Below are 25098 nucleotides of genomic sequence, written 5' to 3'. Positions count from 1 at the left end.
TCTACTTGCAACATTATAAGCAATGTTGCAAGGCTCTATCCTAAGTACTTTATAATTATATTTATATATTATATAATTATATTTATAATTATACTAGCTTATAGCTATTATAATTAGCTATTATTAACATTATTCGTATTTTTATGGCATTTATTATGGGTCAGGCATTGTGCTAAGTGATGATAATGAGGAGGATGATAATAATAATCCTGGAAGGTAGCTGTTATCTCTATTTTACAGATGAGGAAACTAATGTAAACAGAGGTTAAATGCCTAGGATCACATAACTAGTGAGTCAGAGGTTAAATTTGAACTCAGGTCTTCCTGACTCTAGGTCAAATGTTTTATCTTCTCCACCACCTAGTAAAAAAAAAAAAAGAAGAAGAAGGCAGTCCCTGCCCTCAAGGAGTTTACATTCTAGTGGAGGAAGACTGTACAGAAAAGGCAGCTAAAAAGGGGAGGGAAAGGTAGAGACATAGTGGAATCGGCTGGGTCTGAAAAGAGCATAATGGCGGGCATAGGCTCTTCCCCAAAGGAAGGTTTGGAGAAGGACTCACCAGTCAGACCAAGAAGCTTTAGAGGTGGAGGTTTTCTGGGTTTCAGTTTACCCATCTATAAAATGAAGGGCTCACATAAGATTGTCTCAGACAGAGTTCTCTTCGGGCTCTGGATTCAAAGAATAATCATGTCTGTATACATACCTCAGTGCATTAGGGAGTTTCTAGGCTTTTCAAGGTGAATTGGGGACTTGGTATTCATAAAATCTTCTATATACACAAAAACTTTTCAGAAATTTCTGAAAATTTGCAATTTCAACAACACAACTCTTGAGGATCCCAAAAAAGACATATCCTTTTAGTCCACATTGTAATCTAAATTTGTTCAGGGACAACTCATCCTCACTGGCTGGTCTTAAGCCTTCATGTTTCAGGATAAAATTAGCCTAAAATTCTTAAAGTTAAAAAGTAAACAAACACTGAAACCTCAAATCTCAGAGAAAGTCTGTTCGGCTAGCTGGGCTTTAGGAGCCTTTGTGCCTTTCCCTGAGGAGCCTGACCAACTGCACCTAGACAGAATGGGGTATTTGTGGCCCAGTCCTTTAGGATATAACATGATTTTGTGAGTTATTTCTCTAGGAATATTTCAAGTCACCTTTTAAATATTTAATTATGAACATGGTCTTTAATTGAGGGGAGTGGAAACCTCTAGATATAATATAAAACTAGATACATACTTTTAGAAATGATATTTCTCACTGTGCCCTGTGTACATATTTATATCAACAGGGTGGATTCACAGAGGTAACATTCACTCTTATGTGTGGAGAGTACTCTCGTATTAACATTCCTTTATGAGATGTTCTTTTATTCTTCTTTAAATGATGAAAAGATTTCATTATATCAAGCGCCTATCTTTTCCATAATTATTCATTATATGTATGATAAATGGCAGAAAGATTAATAATAGCACTATAGATTTTTAGTATTGAAACAGACTTGGAATATCATCTAATCCACCTTTTCTCCATTTTACAGATGAACAAACTGAGTCCCAGAGAAGTTAGAACAATTTTATAGAAATGTCAAACGGGATCAAAATTGAGAAAAGGTCATCAGATCTTTAACATGATCTTTGAAAAAGCAATTTGATTGGAGGGGTAGGGTCAGAAGCCAAAGTGCTCTGGTCCTTCTGAGCATGAAGGGGAGGAAATAAATATTTATTAAGAACCTACTATGTGCCAGTCACTGTGCTAAGGACCATACAAATAATATCTCATTTGATCCTCACAACAACCCTGTGAAGTAGGTGCTATTTATTGTACCCATTTTACAGTCAAGGAAACTGAGGCAAACAGGTGAAGTGACTTGCCCAAAATTCACACAGCTGGGAAGTGTCTGAGGCTGGATTTGAACTTAGGTCTTTCTAACTCCAGGCCTGGTGTTCAATCCGCTGTGCCACAAAGCTCCCTGTAGGCAGTAGCATGAAGAACATATTTAAGAATAGAAAGGCAGTGGTAAAGAGAGGCATCTTGGTAAAGTGGAAAAAGCACTGATTCTGGAGCCAGAGGTCTTGGTTTCAAATCCTACCTCTGAGGAGTACTACCTGTGTGAACTTAGGTAAGTTATTGATTTGGATTGGACTCCGGATGGTCGTCGTTGAGTTCCCTTTCAGGTCTAGAACCATGATCCTATGCTAGATAGGATAGGAGACTACGCTCAGGAAAGGGAGTTTCAGGGTGAAAATCTGAGAGGTAGAATGGTTTTGGGTAGTGGCAAGGTCTATGTTGTGACTTCACCTTTGGACAACCAAAGTAAAGTCAATATGGAAGTGATACCATTTGAGGTAGATGAAGGAGGAGCCTGGGATATTTGAGGTGCCATACCGGGCAATACTGAAGTCACCAAGAAAGTATGAGAGGAGTGAGGACAGTGGAGATGAAGACTCTAGGGCAGTCATCAGCTAATGATTCTTCCTGTCCTGGTGTGTTGGGAGAAAAGTGAATTGTCCTGCCTCGAGTGGCAGAAACCTGTAGAGGTACAGGGGAAAAAGTCCTGTCTTTGCGAAAGACCTGAGTTCTGCCACTTACTACCTGTGTGACTTGAGCAAGTCACTTCACCTGTCTGGGTCTCAGTTGCTCTCTGTAAATTTAGGACGTTAGATTAGATCGCCACTGAGGTCCCTTCCTGCTCTAACTCTTAAATCCTATGATCCTTCTAGCTCTCTGTGTGAACCTGAGATTGTAGGGACATTGGTCATGTTTCTTTTTTTATCCTTTCTCTAGGCGTAAGGTGAGAAAATGCTTTTATTACTTGTAATACTCGGTTACCATATTTAGTATATTCATGTTAGCTTATTTTTTTCAAAATATTTCAATATATTCTTTAAGAAATGTTTAATACTGGATTATTTTAGCTCAAGAGACCATTACTTCAAGGCAAAGACAGAATTATGTCATTTCCTTCCTTGATGGAGGTAATGATCAGGTTTTCTTTTCCTCACAGGTGCTTGCGGTGGTTACCTAATGACAGGAGACGCTCCAGGGTTCTTTTTCTCTCCTGGGTGGCCTTCAAGTTATGGCAATAGAGCTGACTGCAGCTGGGTCATCCAGGCCCCAGATTCAACTATTGAGCTCAACATTCTTTCATTGGACATTGAATCTCACCACTCATGCTCCTACGATAGACTTGTGATCAGAGATGGTGAGAAAATAGAAAGAACTGGCCTTTTATTAAATAGTGACGATTGGTTGATGTATTTTTATTCCTATCAGGAGTCAGCTGGTCAAGGCTGAACACAAGTCTATTTGCTGTAATAACAATAATAATGATAACAGTAACAACAGCTTACATTTATATAGCACTTTATAATTATACAGTGTTTTACATAAACATTTGATTTTATCTTTATAACAGCTCTTATGAGGTAGGCAGTCACAAGTATTACATGTTTATATATTATTCTATTCTATATATTATGTACATGGTGATACTGAGGTGCAGAGACTTTAAATGACTTGCCCAAGATCGTACATGTAGTAGTTAGAGCTAGGGGTCATGTCTTCAGATTCCAAATCCAGGGATATTATAGGTCCAACCACATCACTGGGCTTCTCACCTGTGCAAAATTTTCAGTAATTTAAAGGGAAGAGTCCCTATCCTGCAGGCATAGAATTGTTGAATTAATGATCAATCCTGTTTCTGTAGCCTTTCTCCCTACAGTATGAAAGAGAATTTCAAAAGTAGCACAGTCATCTAACAAAGTGAATGCTGGTTAGTGTGGTGTGGAACACATGAGCACCACATTGTCTATGACAAAGACCTAAACATTCTGGGAATGTGTGTCAGGAACATAAAAATGTGATGTTTGAGGAGATTGGAAGGGAGTCCTCTCAGGCCATGTTTGTGGCTCTTCTCACTCCACTAGTTACATAGTCCTTGGAAAAATCTCTTGGCCTCTTTTGTTCCTCGGTTTCCCATTTATAAGATAAAAATCTTCCTGTAACTGATGAGGTGAATATATGATAAGTGTCAGAGTGGGCAGGGTACCATTGAGATAGTCTCACCTCGGCACCTCACTTTATAGGTGAGGAAATGACTTTAGAAAGGGGAAGTGACTTCAGCAAAGAATTTATCTGCCCTACTAGTCTGGTCATGGAATAGACATGAAAGTTCTGTGAGCTCTCATGCATATTTATAGAGGTCTTTGAAGCCCTTCTCCTCCATGTGGTGGCAATGTGTTGCACTGTAGTCAGTGATGTTGTTTCCATGAATAATTCTAAACATACAGCATCCAGAGAGATGTGGTTTGAGGACCAAGGCTGGGGAGGCAGGGGGGGAGAGAAAGGAGTGATTCTAGAAAGCAGGCCCAGAGCCTGTTCTCTGTGATTATGTTATGTTGGGATTTTCTGTTCTCTAAAACCTCTAGTCATAGACATGGCAGAACCAGGTCTAGAGGTACTGCCGAAGTCACTAGAAAACCAGGAAGGAAGATTTCTTTATCCACTGGGGAACAGAGCAGCTTCTGAAACACACAGGAGAAAAATTGAGGCAGTTATTCAAAATGAAATATATTAATAGAGCTTTTCTTCTCTTTGTTCCTGAGACAAATCGAAGATAAGCCACTAAGTTCATAAATTTTAAGCCTACAGGAGACTCTCAGGAGGGGACGCCTTTCTCTCTGTCCCTCTGTTTGTCTCTGTCTGGCCCTCTCTCCCTCTGTCTCTGTCTCTCTCTTGCTCATAGTTCCTTGTTGCAGAGCCCTCATGTAAGAGGAATGGTGGACACAGGCACCTTTTGCCAGCCCATGTCCTCTTTGCTTCTGTACCTGAAGGGACTTATCCCCTGAAGATGTTCCAGCATTGCTTTTCCCATCATTATAAAGCTGTTCAGATGGCTTAACCTGCAACTGCTGATAGTTTATATGTCTTCCTGGCCAATAACCCAGAACAGCAACAACCATAACAACAGAAACACTAAAAAAGGAAGTCTGGACTGAAGAAATGATCCCATCTAAGTGATGATATCATGTTTTATCTTTGATCTCAGACACTTGGTTAGCAATGGGATCTGAGGTTAAGAAGTAACCTTTCTTTTGGTCTTAGATTCCAGGCCTTAAGCAATAAAAGCCATGCAGAACAGATGCCTCCATTAACACACATCAGCACTGCATCCATTTTTGACTTCTTAGTCCTCTGCCTTTGAATTTCAGAGCCAGAAAGAACTGGCTGCCAGTTGAGTTTTTTTTTTCTTCCTTTTTTTCATTTAGAAAGACAGCAGGAACTGTCAGAGAAGTCTTTCTCAAAAAAAAAGAGTAAATAAAGGGACAGGCGGGACTGTCCCAATTTGGAGCCAAAATGAAGTAACCCCAAGGGTTTTTCTTCCTTTTGAGAATCACTTTGTCTCCTAGGAATTAAGAAGCTCCTGGGAAAATGCATGAGGCAGTTTGGCTGTGTTGCTAATGTTGACTGAATGATGTCTCAAGGAATCGTATTTTCATGCCGATGCTTCCTTTCTCTGGTTGCAGGAGACAATCATGCCGCACAGGAACTGGCTGTTCTCTGTGGGCGAGAAGTTCCTGGACCCATCAGGTCCTCTGGGGAGTACCTGTTCATCCGTTTCACATCTGATTCCAGTGTAACCGCTGCAGGCTTTAATGCATCCTTTCATAAGAGTAAGATTTTGAAAAAAAATTTTGATTAATATCTTCCACCTGGCTGAGGAGCCACAGTTAAAACCCTGAGTGGAGTGGGTCAGGAAAAGGGAGAAGGCCAGTTTTCAACTCTGCAAGTATTCCAATTTTGCAAGCACTCTTTGTGGACCATCTTCATGAACTCAGCCTGAAACAATTCATAGAATCACAAATTTAGTTGTGGAAGGGACCTTAGAGGCCATGTAGTTTGACATTCTCATTGTACAGATGGGGAAACTGAGGCCCAGGATTCATCACTGGGTAACCACATCTCTGGTAGTTATGAGTCTGTCCCCATTTAGCGAGTCCAGTCCCCAGAGGACATTCACGGTTCATTGTTGGGCCCACGCACAAATCTTTTACCACCTGGTAAGACCTGCTAACGCCCATGCGTGATAGGGTATAACCTTCAAGAAGCACTTCTGTGCCAAATAAACTTTGACTCGGAACCTGCCACATTTGAGCACTGGCTTTGTCTTTCACAAAATACAAACCTGACAGCATGGACATGTTAGAACATTAGAAAAGTTACGTGTAACTCATGGAATATGATTGAACCTTTCCACAATATGCAAAGTATGCAAAGTCTGATAGAGCCATAAACCAAAAAAAAAAAAAAAAAAAAAAGAAAGAAAGAAAGAAAACAGTCTGTGAAATAGAGCATGCCTTCCATTTTGAATGACAACATGCAAAGTGGATACTCAAAGCTTGACTTTACATTATTAGTTGAATGTTGAAAAGCTTAGAACAGGGCACTTTTATCATTACATTTGTTTATATTAGAAGAGTTAGTAATGGAAAGGAAGAGATCTCCTTCATGCTCAAAGTTGGTTTTAAATAGTTACACTTTGTTGATCTTAAAAAATTCTCAAAAAAATAAAATTGGGTATCATCAGGAATTAAGCTTTTAAAACCTTTAAGAATTTTTCTTCTCTTCTATTTCTCTTCATTAAGGTTGTGGTGGCTATTTGCACACAGGCAGAGGGGTGATTACATCCCCTAATTATCCTCAGGCCTACCCTCCGAATCTCAATTGTTCTTGGCACGTCCTGGTTCCAAGCGGTCTTACCATTGCTGTCCATTTTGAACAGCCCTTTGAGATTCGCAATGGAGATACTTCGTGTAACCATGGTGACTATTTGATGGTAAGGTCATCAGCATTCTTTTCCTTAAAATAATAATTCAGAAAATTATAATAATAACTAACATTAATATATTTATGTTGATATATTTACATATATATTTTTATTATTTATGAAACACTTTACATTGATTATCTTATGTGCTTTTGCTTGTTACATACACAGTAATTACCCTTCCTTCCCAACTTATTTGAAAACTTCATGGGAAAAGACAGATATTCTGAAAACAAAAGGGTGAAGTATCCTTTTTCAGGACATAAAATGCCATGTCCCCTAAATATCATCTTATAGAATAGCTAGTGAGGAAATTGCATTTATATCTTATTATTTTTAATGTGATTCCAGATGAAAAATGGCCCTGCCAGTTCTTCTCCTGCTTTGGGACCCAGGGGAGGAAATGGCCGTTTCTGTGGCAGCAATGCTTTCTCCACTCTCTACACCACGGACAATCAGATGTTTGTGCACTTTGTTTCTGATAACAGTGATGAAGGCCAGGGGTTCAAGATCAAGTACGAGGCACAGGGTTTAGGTGAGTGTTTGTACCGAAAAGGATGAGCCAGCCACACTCTCATGATAGTTTGTGTAACTTATCCATTCAACAAGTGCTTACTGAGGGCCTTCTATGTCCCTTACATTGTACTAGATGCTCAGAAAGGAGATCTAAGAGCTAGAAAGTTCTTTCCCTCAAGGAGTTTATATTCTGGTAGAAGAGGCTATATATATGTATACACACACACACACACTCAAAACACATAAATACAAAACACAAAGAAAGTCATTTGGGTGAGGTGGGAGAAAGATGGAATATAAAGCAGAAGATGAACAAAATAACCACAAGAGCTTCCTTACAATTTAAAAAAAAATTATATTTCATGTTGTAGCAACAGGAATGGAAATTATTTGCTTTGGGAATTACAGTCGGCTTGCTTTTGAACCATCATACAAACATAACATCCTGTAAAATAATAGCTGTTGATAATAGCTAGACTTTATATAGTACTTTAAGGTTTGCAAAGTGCTTTACAAATATTCTCTTAAAATAAATATGGTCTTTTCTCTGTTATCACTTATATTTAATTATAGGGTAAATGATAAACACCATTCAATTACATTTGATTATAATTACATTTAATTCTACTTTAATGATTTAATTTTAATTGCATTGATTATGTAATTTCTTGTGGAAATAAGGAAATAAGTAAGGGAAATAAATAAGCCTTTGGGAATGACATTGGTAGAAACCTGAACAGAGGTCACCATGTTGTCAGGCAGGATGGTAACTCTTTGTGTCCCCAAGAGGAGTAAAAACCAATGAAGAATCCAGGATGGAGTCATATCTAGTGTCCAGAACACGTGGTGACAAAAAGCAGTGATGTCAAGACCAAACCATTTTTTAGTCCTGCCTTACAATGTACTTTCCCAGATGCTCTCCAAAACTGGAGTTAGCTTCTATGTGAATGATCTACCCACCTAAGACAGGAAGCCCACAGGACCTTATATGCATTTCTGCTTCCTACCTTAGAGAGTCTTTCAGCATCCTTAGTGGAGCTGGTCTTGAGCTGCCTGCCTGCTTAGGGGGCTCGTTACTGTCACTCCTTTGGGAATATAGTGGCCTCCCTTGGGAAGAGGATAAAAAATAGTATCATCACCTTCCATTCACATGTCCTGGCATTTTCCTGCTCCTCTCAGATCAACTTTGAACTATGTCTGCCTTCTTTTGGCAGACCTAGGAAGTCATCCAGATTGCCAGACTTTGCACAGAATGATAATATGGAAGTATATCCATCAATCAACCAGCATTTATTAAGCACTTACTATGTGTAGCCCTACTATGAGGGCAGCTAGGTGGCACGATGGATAGAATGCTAGGCCTCAGTTCAGAAAGGCCTGAGTTCAAATCCAGCCTCAGATACTATGTCACCCTGCATAAGAGATTTCACAGTTTGCCTTAGTTTCCTCATCTGTAAAATGAGGTGGAGAAGGAAATGACAAACCACTCCATTGTCTTTGCCAAGAAAACCCCAAACAGGGTCATGAAAAGTCAAGTACAGCTGAAAATAACTAAACATCATGTGCCCAAGATTGAGCTATATGGAGGCAAATCATCTCCTCTAGAATGATGGTCAATGGGTATAAAGACATTCATTGACAATGTAGAAAGAGGGTATTTGCCAATTATATAATATTTTTAAAATGTTCTGTGTAGCTATATCTTACTGTTTCACTCACTACAGCTAGGTCCTGATTAGTACAAATAATGGATCCTCCAAAATGGTCACATTATTCTGATTTACACTATTTGAAGTTATGATTAAATTTAAAATATGGTCATTGATTCCAGGCCAATGGGAATATACAATGAGAATTCAAATATTTTGCCATTTCATGGGATTCACTAGTTGCACTCATTGCCGGGTACATTGTAAATGCTTAGCAATGCTTATTGGTTGATATTTTGAATATATTATTCATTCTCCTAAGAAACAGTGTAGCGTAGTGGATAGAGGACTGACTTTGGAGTCAGGAAGATCTGAGTTCAAGCCCTGCCTCTGACCCAGACTGGCTGTGTTACCATAAACCACCTCTCAGTGCCCCAGACAACTTCAAGACCCTCAGTAACAATGAGCTTCTAGTCTGCAGTGGCAGAGGAAGTTGCCACACCAAGAGCTCTCTATGCTGAGGAAATCACGGGTTCTCCATTTCCCCTCCTTCCCTCCCTCCACTACTCTCTAAACCCTTTCAAATATTTCCTGTTGCCTTAAGAATTATATTGAAATTACTTTGTTTCCATTTCAAGACCTTCCAGACAATGTGATCTCCTTCTGTAGAGGTCTCCGTTTTGCTCACCTGGAAGACCTACTCTAACTTAAGAGATTTCCCATCATATCCCCCTACTTCCCATGCCTTTAATATCTATTTGACCTTGTTCCCATCCATTGAGCAGTCTCCAGCCTCTCTTTTAAAACACCATTCCACACTGTAGAAAACCTGCCTCAGGCAGATTTCTTTGCTCTGTCCTTCCAGCCTTCCAATATGTCCCTGGTTTTTCTTTCAACTTTAATTAAAAACAATGCTCAAAGAACAAGAATATTTTATGGTTGTTGCTTTTAAAAACAATGTTCCTTTTGTAGGAAATGTCCTATCGATTTTGTATAAATTTAAATATATATAATATATACTATATATAATTATGTATATAATATTGTTGTTGTGTTGTTCAGTCATTTCAGTTGTGTTCAACTCTTCATGACCCCTTTTGGGATTTTCTTGGCAAAGATATTGGAGTGGTTTGCCATTTCCTTCTCCAGCTCATTTTATAGATGAGGAAACTGAGGCAAACAGGGTTAAGTGTCTTGCCCAGGGTCACATAGTGAGTGAGAGTTTGAGGTCAGATTTGAACGCAGACCTTCCTGCCTCTAGGTCCAGCACTCTATCCACTGTACCACCTAACTGCCCATCTATATAATATACACAGCATATGTAGTTACACGTACTGGAATTATATATAGCATATTATATACCTATATATAAAAACGTATTTAAATTTATAAATGTATGTGTGTGAATATACTCAGTGAGTCAATAAACATTTGTTAGGTACCTACTATGTGCCAGGTACTGTGTTAGGCATTGGAGATATAAATAAAAAAAAAGAGAAAAGACAGCCCCTGCCCTCAAGGAGCTTAAAATCTGATGGGGAAAGACTATACAAAAGGAAGCTGAAAAGCATGGTGGAGAAATCAGAGAAGTCCCAAAGTAGTGCAACCAGGTGAGAAATGTGCACACGATGTGCTTTCAACACCTCACCAAAGCCCAGGGAGCCAATCCTCATGGGGAAAAAAGAAATAGGGCTTTTGACTCTTAAGCACCTAAAGAAAAAGACTGTAGTTCCTTGAAGTGTGAACAAGTCAACAGTCATCAGGCAGTTAGTGAAAAGCCCTAAGCCTCTGTACACTTAGTATACCTTTATACCAGAGCCACCAAAACATACTACTTCACCCTTGGTAAAGGATTCAGCTATAATTTATTTTGCCAGCTTTTTGGTGCCAAGAGTAACAGAACAAGAATAGAATTTCCAATAACAGAACACGGTTTGGCCAATGCCAGGGTGATACTTCAAAAGTTCCATCACCGGCAACTCAGGATTTATCTGCCCCACCAAGAGGGAAATAACAGCTACAATACAAAATGAAAGGAAAGTATGATGGGAAATATGAATAAATCCATTTTTAAAAAAACTATCTGTGTCATTGGACAGTTTCTCTTTTATCAGATGGTCTGTAACACTGTTGATTGTATTTCCTGACAGCCTGTGGTGGCAACATCTACCTTCATGATTCCAACATGGACGGCTACATGACTTCACCCAATTACCCTGACAACTATCCATCGCATGCTGAGTGCATTTGGACCATATCTGTCCCGAGTGGGAAGCTTGTAAAGCTCCAGTTTGAAGATCAATTTAATATCGAAATATCCCCCAAGTATGTCACTACCTTTCGTCTTCCTACTCTGCCTTGGGGAGTTACTCTTCTGTCGTATTCCACAGCAATCTGTGACCTCCATGCTTAGTAGCATATGCTGCATAAGAACTGCAGGGAAACGTAGCATCTATTCATCTAAATTCTTCAGGTCTGTTAGGGTCAGAACAGGGCAGTGCCAGACTGTAGCGAGAGGGAGAAAACACACCCCCTTCATCCTGCAGTAAAGCCATAGAGAGAAACGGAGACACACAGTGTCCCATTCAGTCAGATAACATATCTTTTACCTATTCAGTCTCCCACAATCTCTGTGATGGAAATGATGAAACTCTTGCTGAACAGATAGCAACATTGAGGTCTAAAAAGATGTTGTGGCTTGCCAGCGGCACACACAGTACTAGCTGTTATATAGCCTGATATCCAAATTATGGTGTAGAAAAAATTCATCAAGGACACCAAACCATAAATGTAGCTAACTGCCAATTTGATTCAGGATTTTAAAACCCGTTAACTATAAGGGTTCCTCACAATAACGCCCCCATCTCTTTTCTCTCTGTATCTTCTTTAAAAAAAATAGTGCCTTAAGGTTTATTTATTTTTAAATGAAATTTTATTTTTCCAATGTACAAAATTCAGATTTTTTTTCTCTCTCCTACCCTCTCACCTTTGGAGAAAAGAAAAACAAAACTCTTGCAACAAACGTGTAATCAAAGCAAATAAATTCCCCAAGTGGTCATGTAGCAGTAGGCTCCTCACCATTGCTTTGTGCTTGATGCAGTCAACTTCCACTCTACCCCTTTGCCCCCAACCCCACCCCATCCTGGCACCAGTCATAGATTCTTATCCTTTATTTTCTTCCAAAATCCTATTCACACACCCCTCTCTGAGGTTAGAGTTTGTTTTGCTTATGACTAATTAATCCCTCTCTAAATAGACTCTTTCTCTTATCCCTACCTTTTCCCTCTTTGTTTCTTCCTGTTCCTTTGTTGAGTTGAATGTATTTCTACACCAGATAGGTGCGTGTTTGTGTGCATTGTACCAGTTTAGATGAAATTTGCTTTTTTATGTTTCTTTTCACTCCTGTGTTTGTGTCTGAGAGTTTCTAGTCAGTTCTGATTTTTTTCATCGAGAATGCTTAGAAGTACTCTGTTTTATTCAGTTTTTTTTTTTTTGTCCCTACCTGTAGGATTATATACTGTTTTGCTGGATAAGTTATTATTGGTTGAAAGCCTATATCTTTGCTTCTGGGATATTCTCATCAGTTCTCATGGATTAATTTATCATCTCTGATAAATGATTCTCAGAGCTATTTGTCCAAATAATTATTAAGCAATTATTATGTGCAAGCATTATAAGAGGGCATTGTGATACTGAATCCCTCCACCTCCTTCACTCTAGTCTCCGATAAAGAGGTGACCCTTTTGCTTGCAAAGGCCAGTTCTTCTGCATGTACCCTTTATCGCATCTTTTACATGGACTGCTCCAATCTTCTCTAACAGATTGCCTCCAGTTTCATCCTTATTTTGCAATCTTCAGTCTCTTCCTATTTATTTCCTTCCCTGATACCTACAAATACTCATTGTCTCCCCAAACTTAAAAATCCCTCACTAGATCCTACCGTCCCTGCTAGCTATCATCCTATGTCCCTCCTCCTCTTATCTAAACTCCTTGGGAAAATCATCTATATTAGGTGCCATCTATATTATCTCCTCTTCTCTCATTCACTTCTAAATCTTCGTAACTGTCTTCCAACATCATCATTCAATGAACTTTCTCCAAAGTTACCAATGACCTCTAATTTGCCCCAATTAATGGCTTTTTCCGACTCTTAATCCTTCTTGACCTCTCTGAAATATTTGACACTACTGATCACCTTCTTCTGTATACTGTCTCCTCTCAGGCACTGCTTTGTCCTGGTTCGACGCCTGCCTATCTGACTACTGCTTTTCAGTCTCCTCTGCTGGATTTTCATCCATGACTTGCTTACTAACTTGGGTTGTTTCCCAAAGCTTTACACTAGTCCCTTTCTCTTTTTTCTATTTTCTCCCATGGTGATTTCATCAGCTCTCATGAGTTCAATGATAACCTCTGTGCAGATAATTCTAAGATCATCCTCTTTAGCTATGGTTTGTCTCCTGAGCTCCAGTCCCAAGTCACCAATTGCCTATTAGATATTGGCTATTTCAAACTGAATGTCCTGAGGGCATCTCAAACTTACTGTGTTCAAAACAAAAATCACTTTCTGGAAAGCCACCGTTGTTGACTCATCTAATACCATGAAGGGCATTGCTGTCCTTCCTGTCACTCAGATTTGCAACATTAGTATTGACATTCATTCCTCACTACAGCTCATCCCCAAAGCTAATCAGATGCCAAATCTTGCAGTGCTTTCTCTCCAACATTTCCCATGTGTGTGCCCTTCTCTGGACTCACACAGACACCAGCCCAATTCAGGACCTCAGCACATTTTGCTTGGACTGTTGCAACAGCCTTTAATTGCACTCTCTGCTGAAAGTCCTTCCCCACCCCAATCCATCCTTCACACAGTCAGAAAAATTATTTTCCAAAAGTGTAGGTTTGATTATATCACCACCACCCCACCACCCCTTTCAATCAACTCCAGTAGCACTCTGTTACCTTTGGGTCAAATATAAGATTCTGTTTGGGGTTTAAAGCTCTTCATATCCTGGCCTTTCCTCTCTTTCCAGGCTTCTGAAAACATTACACTCCTTTTTATGCTTTGACCATCCTCGCTTTCTTGCTTTTCCTCACATATGGAATCCCATCTCCTATTTCCATGCTTTTACATGTTACCCATGTCTTGAATGTAAAAACCAAGGTTTTTCCAGATGCCAGCTTCAGAGTTCTTTCCAGCATATTATGCTACCTCTCCTAAACTCTCATGTAAGGAATATAACAACTGCACAAAGACATATCATAATACATGGCAGAATGTGTTAAGGGTATAAGAAAGATACAAAGTATTCTATGAAAATTTGATCACACACAGAACAATTTAGGTTGGGGAGATCAGGGCAGCTTTTCTGGGGTGGGGGTGGAGGGGACACACAGAACTCTGTAGGGAGTTAAGGATCTCAACGTAAGGAGATGAGAAAGGTGTGCACAACAGTCATGGAAGACAGCTTGGACTGAATGCAAATGGCAAGATGAGGCCAGGAAATAGCTGGCAATCTAGTTGGGTTGGAATATAGAGTATATGAAAGTGAGTTATATGAAATAAGGCTGGAAAAGGCATTTTGGAACTATTCTGTGAAGGGCCTTAAAGTCTAGGCCAAGATTTCAGGGTTTTATGTCATGTGTAATAGGGAGCCATTGGAAATTTTTGAACAGAGGAATACTATGATCAGCCTTTGCCTTGGGAAGATTATTTGAGTACCTGTAGGGAGCATAGACTATAGAGAACAGAGATCAGAGGCAAAGAGACTGATTAGCAGGCTATCACAATAGTATAGGAGGGAGGTATTAAGGGTCTGAGTTAGGGTGGCTGAAGGGGACTGATGCAAGAGATGTCATAGGGATAGAATAAAATGCAAAGAACTATTATTTTCAATCAGAAAGTTTTCTTGTATTTTCTGGAATGTTTAGAAAATTGTGTAAATGGTTCTTATTTCTATATCAAAACATATGTTATACAAATTTTTGATATGAGGATGTGTTATTCATAATATTTCCCATTAAGAGATATTTGAATTATTAAAAAATAAAAAAAACCCATAGATTAAAAAAAGAGATTTAACAGACGTGCTGCATCCTTTCTCATGACATAGGACTATAGAAGAAGGTGAAGGGAACGTGCATTTATTAAGTGCCTACTATATGCCAGGCACTGTGCTAAAGTGCTTTACAAATATTGTCTCATTTGATCCTGTAGTAGTCTAAAGGGAGCGATATATTCATCAGGGTCACACAGTATCCACTACAGTGTTCTCCGTCAATGCATGCTTAAATATCTGTTTTTTCTTTTCCTTCTCTTCCTTCTTCTCCTCCTCCTTTTTCTCCTCCTTCTCCTCCTGCTCTCTGTCAATATTCTAAGATGAGGACATTTTTATTCCTCTCGTGATTTTTTGAACAGATACAAAGTAAAGAAAGAAGTTAGATGGGTAATTCTCCAGTGGTTGCAAAGATCGGATGATCTTACTGGGTTTTTGACCCACTATAGATCCCCATATGGCCAAGAAGGGCACTGTTATATAGGATCCAAAGTGATTTATAAACTGATCTTCCTTTGTGATTATGTCTCACTCCATGTGAGTTCTGATTAAATGGTGTGTTTGAGGGCACTTTAGTCATATATGTGTGTTTACTCCCCCAATAAGTACAAACAATTGATCTCCAAAGTCCCTCCCCATGCTAGCATTTTATGACTGATTCAGCTTTGACTGGGAGTTTCTTCCATTTCAGCTGTACTTCAAATTACCTCGAATTGAGAGATGGAGGAGATTCCAATGCACCAATAATCTCCAAGTTTTGTGGATCATCTTTACCCAGCAGTCAGTTGTCCTCAGGTGATATTGTTTATCTGCGGTTTCGATCTGATGACAGCCCCACCCATGTTGGATTTAAGGCCAAGTACTCTATAGGTAACAACATTGTTTATGACGTGATATAAAAACAATCACTATAAAATTAAGGCAATGAGATTATTTGTTCTTATCTTAATGGAGCTTGTCTTTTCCTCACTGCTGAAAGCTGTAGTGACAAGTACTTTTATAAGCAGATAATTGTTTATATCATTTTATATTTTCTCTTCATTTTCCATTAAAAAAATCTCTTGAGTATTACACATCTTTTTATTGTTGTGAAATCTAAAATTAAATTCATTTTCTGCTTTTTATGCCTATTACCATGTTAGTTAATTTCATAAATACCAGAAGCACAATTTTCAGATGTTAGGATCAGCTAAGCTGTATAGCAGTGTTTAGATTTTGCTTTTTAATCATTAAAATAAAATTTGAAAATCATTCTTAGTTTTTAATTCCATCTTGGCTCTTAGAAACTTTGAAAATCACTTCTAGGTGTCAGTTTTGGTGTCTTCAAAATGGGATTTTTAAATGCATTTGTTAAAACCTTCTTAAACATGAATCTGGCAGGTTTCCCTTGGACCCTGACCAATTCAACAACCATTTGTTCAATATCTAACTGTGAGTAGAGCTCTGTGTTAGGCATTCTGGGAGATCCAAAGATGAATAAGACTGTTCTTGGTGTCAAGGTACCGATAGCGTAGTAGAGGTGATGTGATTCATTCACAGACAACATGAATGTAAAATAGAGCATGTTAAGCATGTAGGAAAAGTGTTTAAGAAATGATGTGGAAGTTCCAAACCTAGAAGGATAATTTCTGGTCAGAAGCTCCAGGAAAGGCTTCATTATCACTCAAAGAACAAGAAAGACTTTGTCATAAAGGAGGCTCTGAGACAGAATACTATTATTATTGTTATTTTTCACAGCTTTGTGTGGAGGAATGCTCATGGGACAGAATGGCATAATTGAAAGCCCACAGTATCCTGTGCATCCTTATCCTGACAATCTGCTATGTGAATGGTATCTCCGGGGTCCATCAGGGCACTATCTCACTCTCCATTTTGAAGTCCTGAATCTTCAGAATTCTTCTGGTTGTGAAAAAGACTTTGTAGAAATCCGAGAGGATGATGCTTCTGGTCAGTTGCCTATGTCTGCTTCTGTTTTTCTTGGTTCACTTTCATACACATGTGGAACAGCAGTGTCCGTGTTCCTCTGTGCATATAGCATGGAGCATGCACTCCATGAGTAGCTGTGATGGAGAAGGTGTTTTCCTACTATGATGCCAGCCATCTTATTCTGGATGCCTGAGGGCAGAGGTGCTGTGAAGCTCAAATGATAAAACTGATTTTTTTTTTTTTTTTTTGCAAATCTTAAAGTGCTATATAAATATTGGCTATTATTATTATTATTTTTGTTATTATTATTATCAGCCTCTAATCACCCGGCCTAGAGTCTCCAGTAATGTTGTCATTCCCAGAACCTTCCATTAAATTCCTGCTGAGCCCAAGCTTTGTTTATAGAGCAATTCAGGGGATTGCTGGTAAACATTTAACAACCAGCTCCACCCCACATGTATGCGCACACATTTAAGTTTAAACCTATTAGTGTCCCTGGACAAGTTGCTTCACTTTTCTTTACCTTGGTTTCCTCCTCTATAAATTTAGGGGTTTGGACCCAAAGACCTCTAAGACCTTTTCCAACTCCAACATCCTGAGGATAGTGTGACTGTTGCCTCCTATACTCTGGACACAGTGCTTCACATCCTGCATGATAAGAATACCTTAGCTTTGGGGGGCAGCCCAAGTTTTTGATCCACTATTTGTATCTATTACCTGTCTCTTGTGCCCGTTCTGCTTCCTGTGACCAAGATTTCCGGCTCTTCGTGGATAGGACCGTTTCTTCCTCTGTAACCGTATAGGTCACCCACCTCTTATAATACTGTGCACACACAAACTGTGCCTGGAATTGACCTGCTGGATTTAGTCTCTGATATTGACTTCTTCACCTGTTTTACTTCCTCAGGCAATGTCCTGGGCAGGTACTGTGGAAGCACCATTCCTAGGGTTCTTTATACACCGAACAATTTTGCTTTCATCAAGTTTGTCACAGACGGATCTGTCAGTGCCCCAGGATTCAGACTTGTCTTTGAAACCAGCAGAGAAGGTAAGTTGTATTATAATTCTCATCTTAAGAAAGATATGACTTCTGTTCAGATTTTTCAACAACCCAACCTTATAATCTTCCTAGAAAATTTAGGCAAAAGCAAATGACATCAATAAAAACTTATGAGAAAAAAAAAAAAAGAAAATTCAGGCAAAATGAGTGTTTTTCTTTGCCTTACACTTCCTAATTCTTCTTGTCTTTAAGACCTCTACTAAAATTGTTTTTGCAAATTTTCTTCTTAGGTTACAATGGTTAAAAAATATAGTCAATCTTTTTTTTTGTTTTATCCATGATAACAAAGGCCAATATTAATGGAGGTAATACATAATGACCAGAAATATGCTCAAGTGATCACTGAAAAATCATACAACATAGGAGTAGAAAATCACCTTAGACTATCATTTCTTGTTATTGCTTATTTTCCAGAAGAGGTCGTTTCGTTCTAAGTAGGTTAACGTTTGTGCCTTGCAGAGTGTGGAGGGGATATATATGGACATTTTGGGACATTCACTTCTCCCAGCTACCCTGATGCAAATTTTCGTAGTCGAGTATGTGAATGGAGGATCACTGTGCCAAAGGGAAGGCGGGTTAATCTGACCTTTAACGACCTTCGGCTGGAAGACTATCAGTCATGTGATAGTGAATCTGTGACAGTAAGTGCTTGGAGTGGTCAGGAATATGTTTTATAACAATAGCACTTGACTCATACAGAATGATCAGAAAACTTGTTCAGAAATGTTATTTATGTTGTATACCTGGATCTCTCTCAAATTCTTAGAATTTTGCAAGGATCGATCTCACTGTAGGCTGCAAAAAAAAAAATGTCTTCTACATACATTTTCACCAGTTGTCACAACACTTAGAAGAATCATAACTGTGATAGATTTTAAGAACAAAAGAAGATTTTAAAAGTCATACACATACAAGGAAAGGAAAATATAGTCATCTCAATCACAACACAAGCTTATTATTGAAAATTCCATAGTGCCTTGCCCCAGGCCATTGGTCTGTCCAGCTCAGTAGTCTGTATCTGACAGTAGCACGAGGGGATTATTTCATGGAAGGGCAAACTTGCCCTCTATAACAGCAATCTTAAATGGAATGAAAACTGCCCCAAACATCCCCAGCTTCTTCCCTTTGTGGTCTATCATCTGTAGGTCTAACCTAAATAAACCTTTAGGAGTTATTTTAAAAATATTTTCATTTTACCTTCTTCAGATAATGAGTTTCACAAATTTTCTATACATTTTCTACACATTTTATAAAATGATGTTTTCTTTTATTTGAACTAATGCAGCTTTGCTTATGCTCCAACATTTACTCTGTCATGGTTTTTTTATTTTATAAACTTCAATCATTCTCTTTCAGACTCCCCTCAAACACACCCTGCACCGCCCCCCTGATTAAAAAGTCCTGATTAGTTTTGATCTGTATTACTATGGATACCCCTTCTTACCTTCATTCTGGCTGCCCTTCACTGGGTTGTTATCCAACTGTTTTTTTTCTTATTTAGTTGTGGGAGCCAGGATTGCAAAAGCTGTCGCAGAGTTTAGCACATATTAAGGATAGTATGCTCTGCTTTGCTTCTAATGCCCTTCCTAAGGTGGCTCAACATTATTGGCCCCAGCAGCAACACAACTGGCCTAGTTGTGAAGAGCATTTCCAGTGATTACTAATACTCTTATTTGTCCGCAGTCTAATTTACTTTAGACTCTGTAACTGTGGCCTGAGCACCAACTGGTATGATTTCACAAGGCTATTTGGAATTTATTCTTTTTTTATCAATGAAACTGATCTATGAGCAGGAAATTCAACTCAATCTAATTCAACACTCACATACACACACATACACACACAGAGTTTGTCCATTCAGAAATGATCAGAGATAAAAGGATTGCATTAATACTGAGACAATGTGGCGTCTCCCACAGTGCCTAAAACATAGAAGGGGATCAAAAAACAATTGTTGAATGAATGAATGAATGAATGAATGAGAGTGAGTGAGTGATTTTTTTTTCCAAACTACATTTCATTTCAAGGGTACTTGGAACACTTGGGTTAGATTATCCCCCAGATCAAATGTGTCAGATACACAATGAAGTCCACAACACTCCCGAGTACTGCAGGGACCAGATTAAAAGGTAATTGGAAAACGTTTAACAAAATAAATGAAAATATGATAAAACACAGATAACATGACATTTTTAAATTAAGTCAGTATATGGTTCATAAGGATCCTTATATTTCTATTTGAATTTGACACCATTGCTCCAAATCATCTGGCATCAAAAGAGAAGATATGATTCAATCTAGATATCAAAGGTATGGATACAATATTAATAAAATTTCTGAGAAGTGGACATTTTAAATTGGAAATGTATTCTTCATAGGATATTAAGCACTTACTACATGCTAGACATTGTGCTAATATCTAAGGTTACAAAAAAATGCGTGGTTTGCTGACAAGGATTATATATTATAATGGAGAAGAATACATGTAAACAATTATATACATATATAAAATATGTGTGTGTGTGTGTGTGTGTGTGTGTGTGTGTGTGTGGAGAGAGAGAGAGAGACAGAGAGAGACAGAGAGAGAGAGAAGATGGAAGGTAGTCTCAGAGGAAAGGCACTAGCAGTGGTTAGGAGGGGGGTGGACTGGGAAAGCCCCTACAGAAGGTGGGATTTGAACTAAAGTCTTGAAGACAAAAGGTGGAGATGAGGTAGCATTCAGGGCATGAGGAGTAGCCAGGGAAAAGCTAAGAAGTTAGGAGAGGGAGTGTTGTGTGCAAAGAATAGTAAGAAAGCCAATGTTGGAGGATCATAGAGTTTATAGAGGGGAGTAAAGTGTGGGAAAGCTGTAAAGATAGAAAGGGACCAGGTTGCAAGGGCTTTAAAATGTTAAATATAGATTTTACATTTGAACCTGACTATAATAGGGAGCACTGGAGATTACCAAATTAGGTAGGACAGAGTTACATGGTTAGACCTGAGTTTTAGGAAAATCACTTTCGCAGTTGGGTGGAGATTGGATTGGAACATGGAAACACTTGAGGGAAGGAAGACTAACCAGAAAGCTATTGTAGTACTTTAGATGTGAGATGATGAAGGCCCATACCAGAATGGTGGCTGTGAGTGAATGACAGGGAATGGTTACAAGTAACATTATTATAGTAGAAACCACAAGGCATGGCAACAGAATGGATGTATGAAGTAAACGTGAGAGGAGTCAAGATTGTCACTGAGGTGTGACCAGGAGTATGATGGTGCCTTCAACAAGGATAGGGAATTTTGGAGGAAAGAGAGGTTTTGAGGGAAAGATAATGAGTTTTGTTCTGGTCATGTTGAGCTTAGGAATCCTATAGGACATCCAGTTTGAGATGTCCAAAAGGCAGCTGTCAATGTAGGATTGGAGGTCAGGAGAAAGGTTGGGGCTGCGTATGGAGATCTGAGAATTATCTGCGTAGAGATGATAATTAAACCCATAAATGCCACTAAGATCACCAAGCAGGATGGTAAATGGGAAAAAGAAGAGCACTTAGGAAATACCTCTGGGAGATGCCCATGGCGAATGAGCATGACTTGCAGGAAGAACCAGCAAAGAAGAGAAAGACAGATAGGAAGAGAATCATGAGAGAGCAATGTAACAAAAACTAGAGAGAGAGAGAGCATCCAGGAGAAAGAGAGTGATTGAGATGGTCAGGTAGTTCAGGGAGGTTGAGAAGGATGAGGATTTAGAAAAGGTCATTAGAGGTGGCAGTTAAAAAGTAATTGATGCTTATAGAGAGAGCAGTTTTAGTTGAAGCTGGAAGGTAGATTGCAGAGGATTTAAAAGAATGAGAGAATCAATCAATCAATAAACGTTATTAAACACCTGCCATATGCCAGGCACTGTGCTAAGCACTGGGATAACGAAAGAGGCAAAAAGGCAATCCCTGCCCTCAAAGAGCTTACAATCTAACAGGGAAGACAACATGTAGACAAATATAGATAAAGCAAGCCACTTACAGGACAAATAGGAAGTAATTAAAAGAAGGAAGACACTGGAATTAAGAGGGGTTACAGAAGGCTTCCAGTGTAAGGTGGAATTTTAGTTGGGACTTAAAGGAAGCCTGGGAAGTCAGTAGTTGGGGCAGGAGGGAGAGCATTCTAAGCATTGGAGACAGCCAGAGAAAATGAGAAATGCAGTGTCTTATTCATTGAACAGTTAGGAAGCCAGTGTCACTGATTTGAAGATTACTTGTTGGGGAATAAGGTATATAAAAACTGCAAAGATAAGAGATTAGGTTATAAATGGCTCTGAATGTCAAACAGCATTTTGTATTTGCTCTTGGAAACAATAGAAAGCCCCTGGAGTTTATTGATTAGGAAAATACATGATCAGACCTGGGCTTTGGGAAAATCACCTTAGTGACTGAATGGAGGGTGGAGTGGAGTGGGAGAGACTTGAGGCAGTTAGACCCATCAGAAGGTTATTTCAATAATCCAGGCATGATGGGATGAGGTCTTGCACTAGAATGATATCATTGTTAGAGGAGAGAAGTGGGTATATTTGAGAGATATTGCAAAGATGAAATCAAATCAACAGGCCTTGAAAAGAGATTGGATGGGGGGGGCAGTGAGAGATAGTGAGGAGTCTAGGATGACTTCTAGGTTGTTAACCTGAGGGCCTGGGAGGATGGTGTTGACTTCTATAATAATAGGGAAGGTAGGAGGGAAAAGGATTTAGAGGAAAGATAATGAATTCAATTTTAGACACATTGGGTTTAAGATGTATACTGGACATCCAGTTCAAGATATCTAAAAGGAGGATGGGGATATGAAATTAGAGGTCAGCAGAGGGGTTGGGGCAGGAAAGGTTGATTTGAGAATCATTAACATAAAGATAGTAATTAAATCCATGGGAGCTGAGGAGATCAACAAGGAAAGTAGTGTAGCAGTAGAAGGGAAGAGGACCCAGGACAGAACCCTGAGGGCCATCTATGATTAGAGGGAGTAATCTGGAGAAAGACCCAGCAAAGAGGACAGAGAGAGAGAGTGGTCAAGATAGGTAGAAGGAAAACCAGGAGAAAGTGGTGATCTGAAAACATGGAGAGAAGAGAGTATCAAGGAGGAGAGAGTGATCAATAGTGTCAAAAGCTGCAGAGGGGTCAAAGAGAAGAAGGATTGAGAAAAGGCCATTGGATTTGGCAGCTAAGAGATCACTGGCAACTTTGGAGAGAGCAGTTTTGGTGGAATGGTAAGGTCAGAAGTCAAATTGTAAGGGGTTAAGAAGAAAGGAAGAGGAGAGAAAGTGGAAGCACCTACTGTAGATGGCCTTTTTGAGGAGTTTAGGTATTAAGGGCAGAAGAGATATAGGATGATAGTTAGCAGGGAAGAGTATGAAGAGGTGGGGATATGCTAACCAGTGTGGAATGAGTCCAGGTGGAGAATCAGTGGCAGGAGAGAAGTCCTTTGAAGGTGGTAAAGGTTCTTAAAGTTGGCTTGTGGCAGGTGGCGATGTTATGTCCTGTCAGACCTATGCAGGCAGGAATTAAGTTCTGACTTAGGGGAGTCTAGTCAGGACGCAGTAGGTGGTAGTGGGGGTGATGTCTGGGTATGGCCTCTGGCATGCTGCAGAAGGCCCTGTAGCACCAGAGGAGGCCAGAGACCTGGACCTTGGTCCTGATAATAGGGATCATGTCTTGATTAGATTTTTATTCCCTCTGTGCCTTGCACATTGCCTTGAAGGAAGAAGAGATTATTAAATGTTTATCAAATTGAATTGAATTAAATCAAGTTGAATCTATGGTTGCCAAGTTCACAATGGCCATTTAGCTGCTTGGGGATGTTAGACTGACGTTCTGGGATGAACCTGGTTTTACAGAAGCAGTCCTGAAGCATCAAAGGGAGTGAACTTGTCCAGGGCTTGGCTGCTGGCAAGGAGCTGACACAATGTCTGTTACACAGTAGGTGTTTAATAAATGCAGGATTGATTAATTGGCAAGTAAGATATGGAGGATAGGCTCCCTGCCTCCCAGAGGGTCTCCTTAGAAAGATGTGAGTCTGGTTCTGAGAGCATTTACCTCCAGGGCATTCTTAGTACCATGGAGTGTTCTAAGCCTGGACTTCTCCTTAATAGATTTTCAATGGCATTAATAGCGACTCACCCCAGCTGGAGAGACTGTGCAGTCGTGTGATGACAAGGAATTGGATCGAATCTTCAGGAAATACAATGAGAGTTCTGTTTGTCACGGATGGATCCAGGCCCTATGGTGGCTTCAGTGCCTTCTACACATCGAGTGAAGATGCAGGTAATCAGGACTGTATGAGGAAACCTCATTTTTATCTGCCATATTCAAACAACGTGCACTCCTGCTTAAAATAGCAACAAGGTGACTTGATTTATACCCACTCTATCAATGTCATTTGCATTTATTGATTTTAAGGCAAGGTTGAAATACATGAAGTTGGGATGGTGTACCAGTCATAAGAAGGTCAACTTAATTTTGCTATTGTAGTTTTAGAAATTAAATGAAATTTTAAAAATTAATGAAAAAAGAAATTCTTGAATGATTTTGCTTTCTGTTTTCCCCAGTGCCTGTTATACTTTGGTAGTTCTGCAGTTCCAAAGAGGCGCTCTCAGAATGAGAAAAAAAATTCTCAAGAAGAAATTAACTTAGTGAAAAGAATAGAGTCCATTGTTTGTCAGCCTTTCAGCTTCTAGATACACATTTCCAAGTAAAGTCAGTGCAGCCTTCAGGCTTCAAGAGCAGGCCAGATGTGGTCACTGTCTGCAATTCTTTTATCCTGTCACATTCCATATTAGGATTATGGATTTTTTTTCATTAAACAAAACATTCAAAATGATGAGATCAAAAGATGAGACCTCCTGGGTAGCTCCTCTTCTTGAGAATTCAAAGATTTGGGTCAAACAGAGAACTCCTGGCGAGCATCTCAGTGCATCTACTTAATAATTTACTCCCACACTTTCAAGCACACCTCTGAGGAGAGTGCCAAAGAGATTGAGGTCCAGTTTAGAAGATTTTGCCTCATCTTTTCCACCCCATGCATGTAGACAAAGAATGATGACGCAAAAACAT

General features: G+C 39.3%; 1 protein-coding gene across 1 annotated transcript in view; it reads left to right on the top strand.

Moving 5' to 3' along the window:
* CUBN (cubilin) overlaps positions 1-25098 on the top strand; it is a 263014-nt gene that overhangs the window by 153133 nt on the left and 84783 nt on the right. The window contains exons 26-35 of the mRNA XM_027847860.1: positions 3003-3200; positions 5524-5670; positions 6643-6833; positions 7176-7359; positions 11140-11314; positions 15734-15912; positions 16780-16989; positions 17876-18016; positions 18488-18669; positions 24138-24309. Of these exons, the coding sequence (XP_027703661.1) occupies positions 3003-3200; positions 5524-5670; positions 6643-6833; positions 7176-7359; positions 11140-11314; positions 15734-15912; positions 16780-16989; positions 17876-18016; positions 18488-18669; positions 24138-24309 (1779 nt within the window). The remainder of the gene's footprint in view (positions 1-3002; positions 3201-5523; positions 5671-6642; positions 6834-7175; positions 7360-11139; positions 11315-15733; positions 15913-16779; positions 16990-17875; positions 18017-18487; positions 18670-24137; positions 24310-25098) is intronic.

Source organism: Vombatus ursinus, unplaced genomic scaffold (assembly GCF_900497805.2).
Source record: "Vombatus ursinus unplaced genomic scaffold, bare-nosed wombat genome assembly UNPS02005459.1, whole genome shotgun sequence".
Taxonomy (NCBI): Eukaryota; Metazoa; Chordata; class Mammalia; order Diprotodontia; family Vombatidae; genus Vombatus; species Vombatus ursinus.
This window is presented reverse-complemented; position numbering and strand designations above follow the sequence as displayed.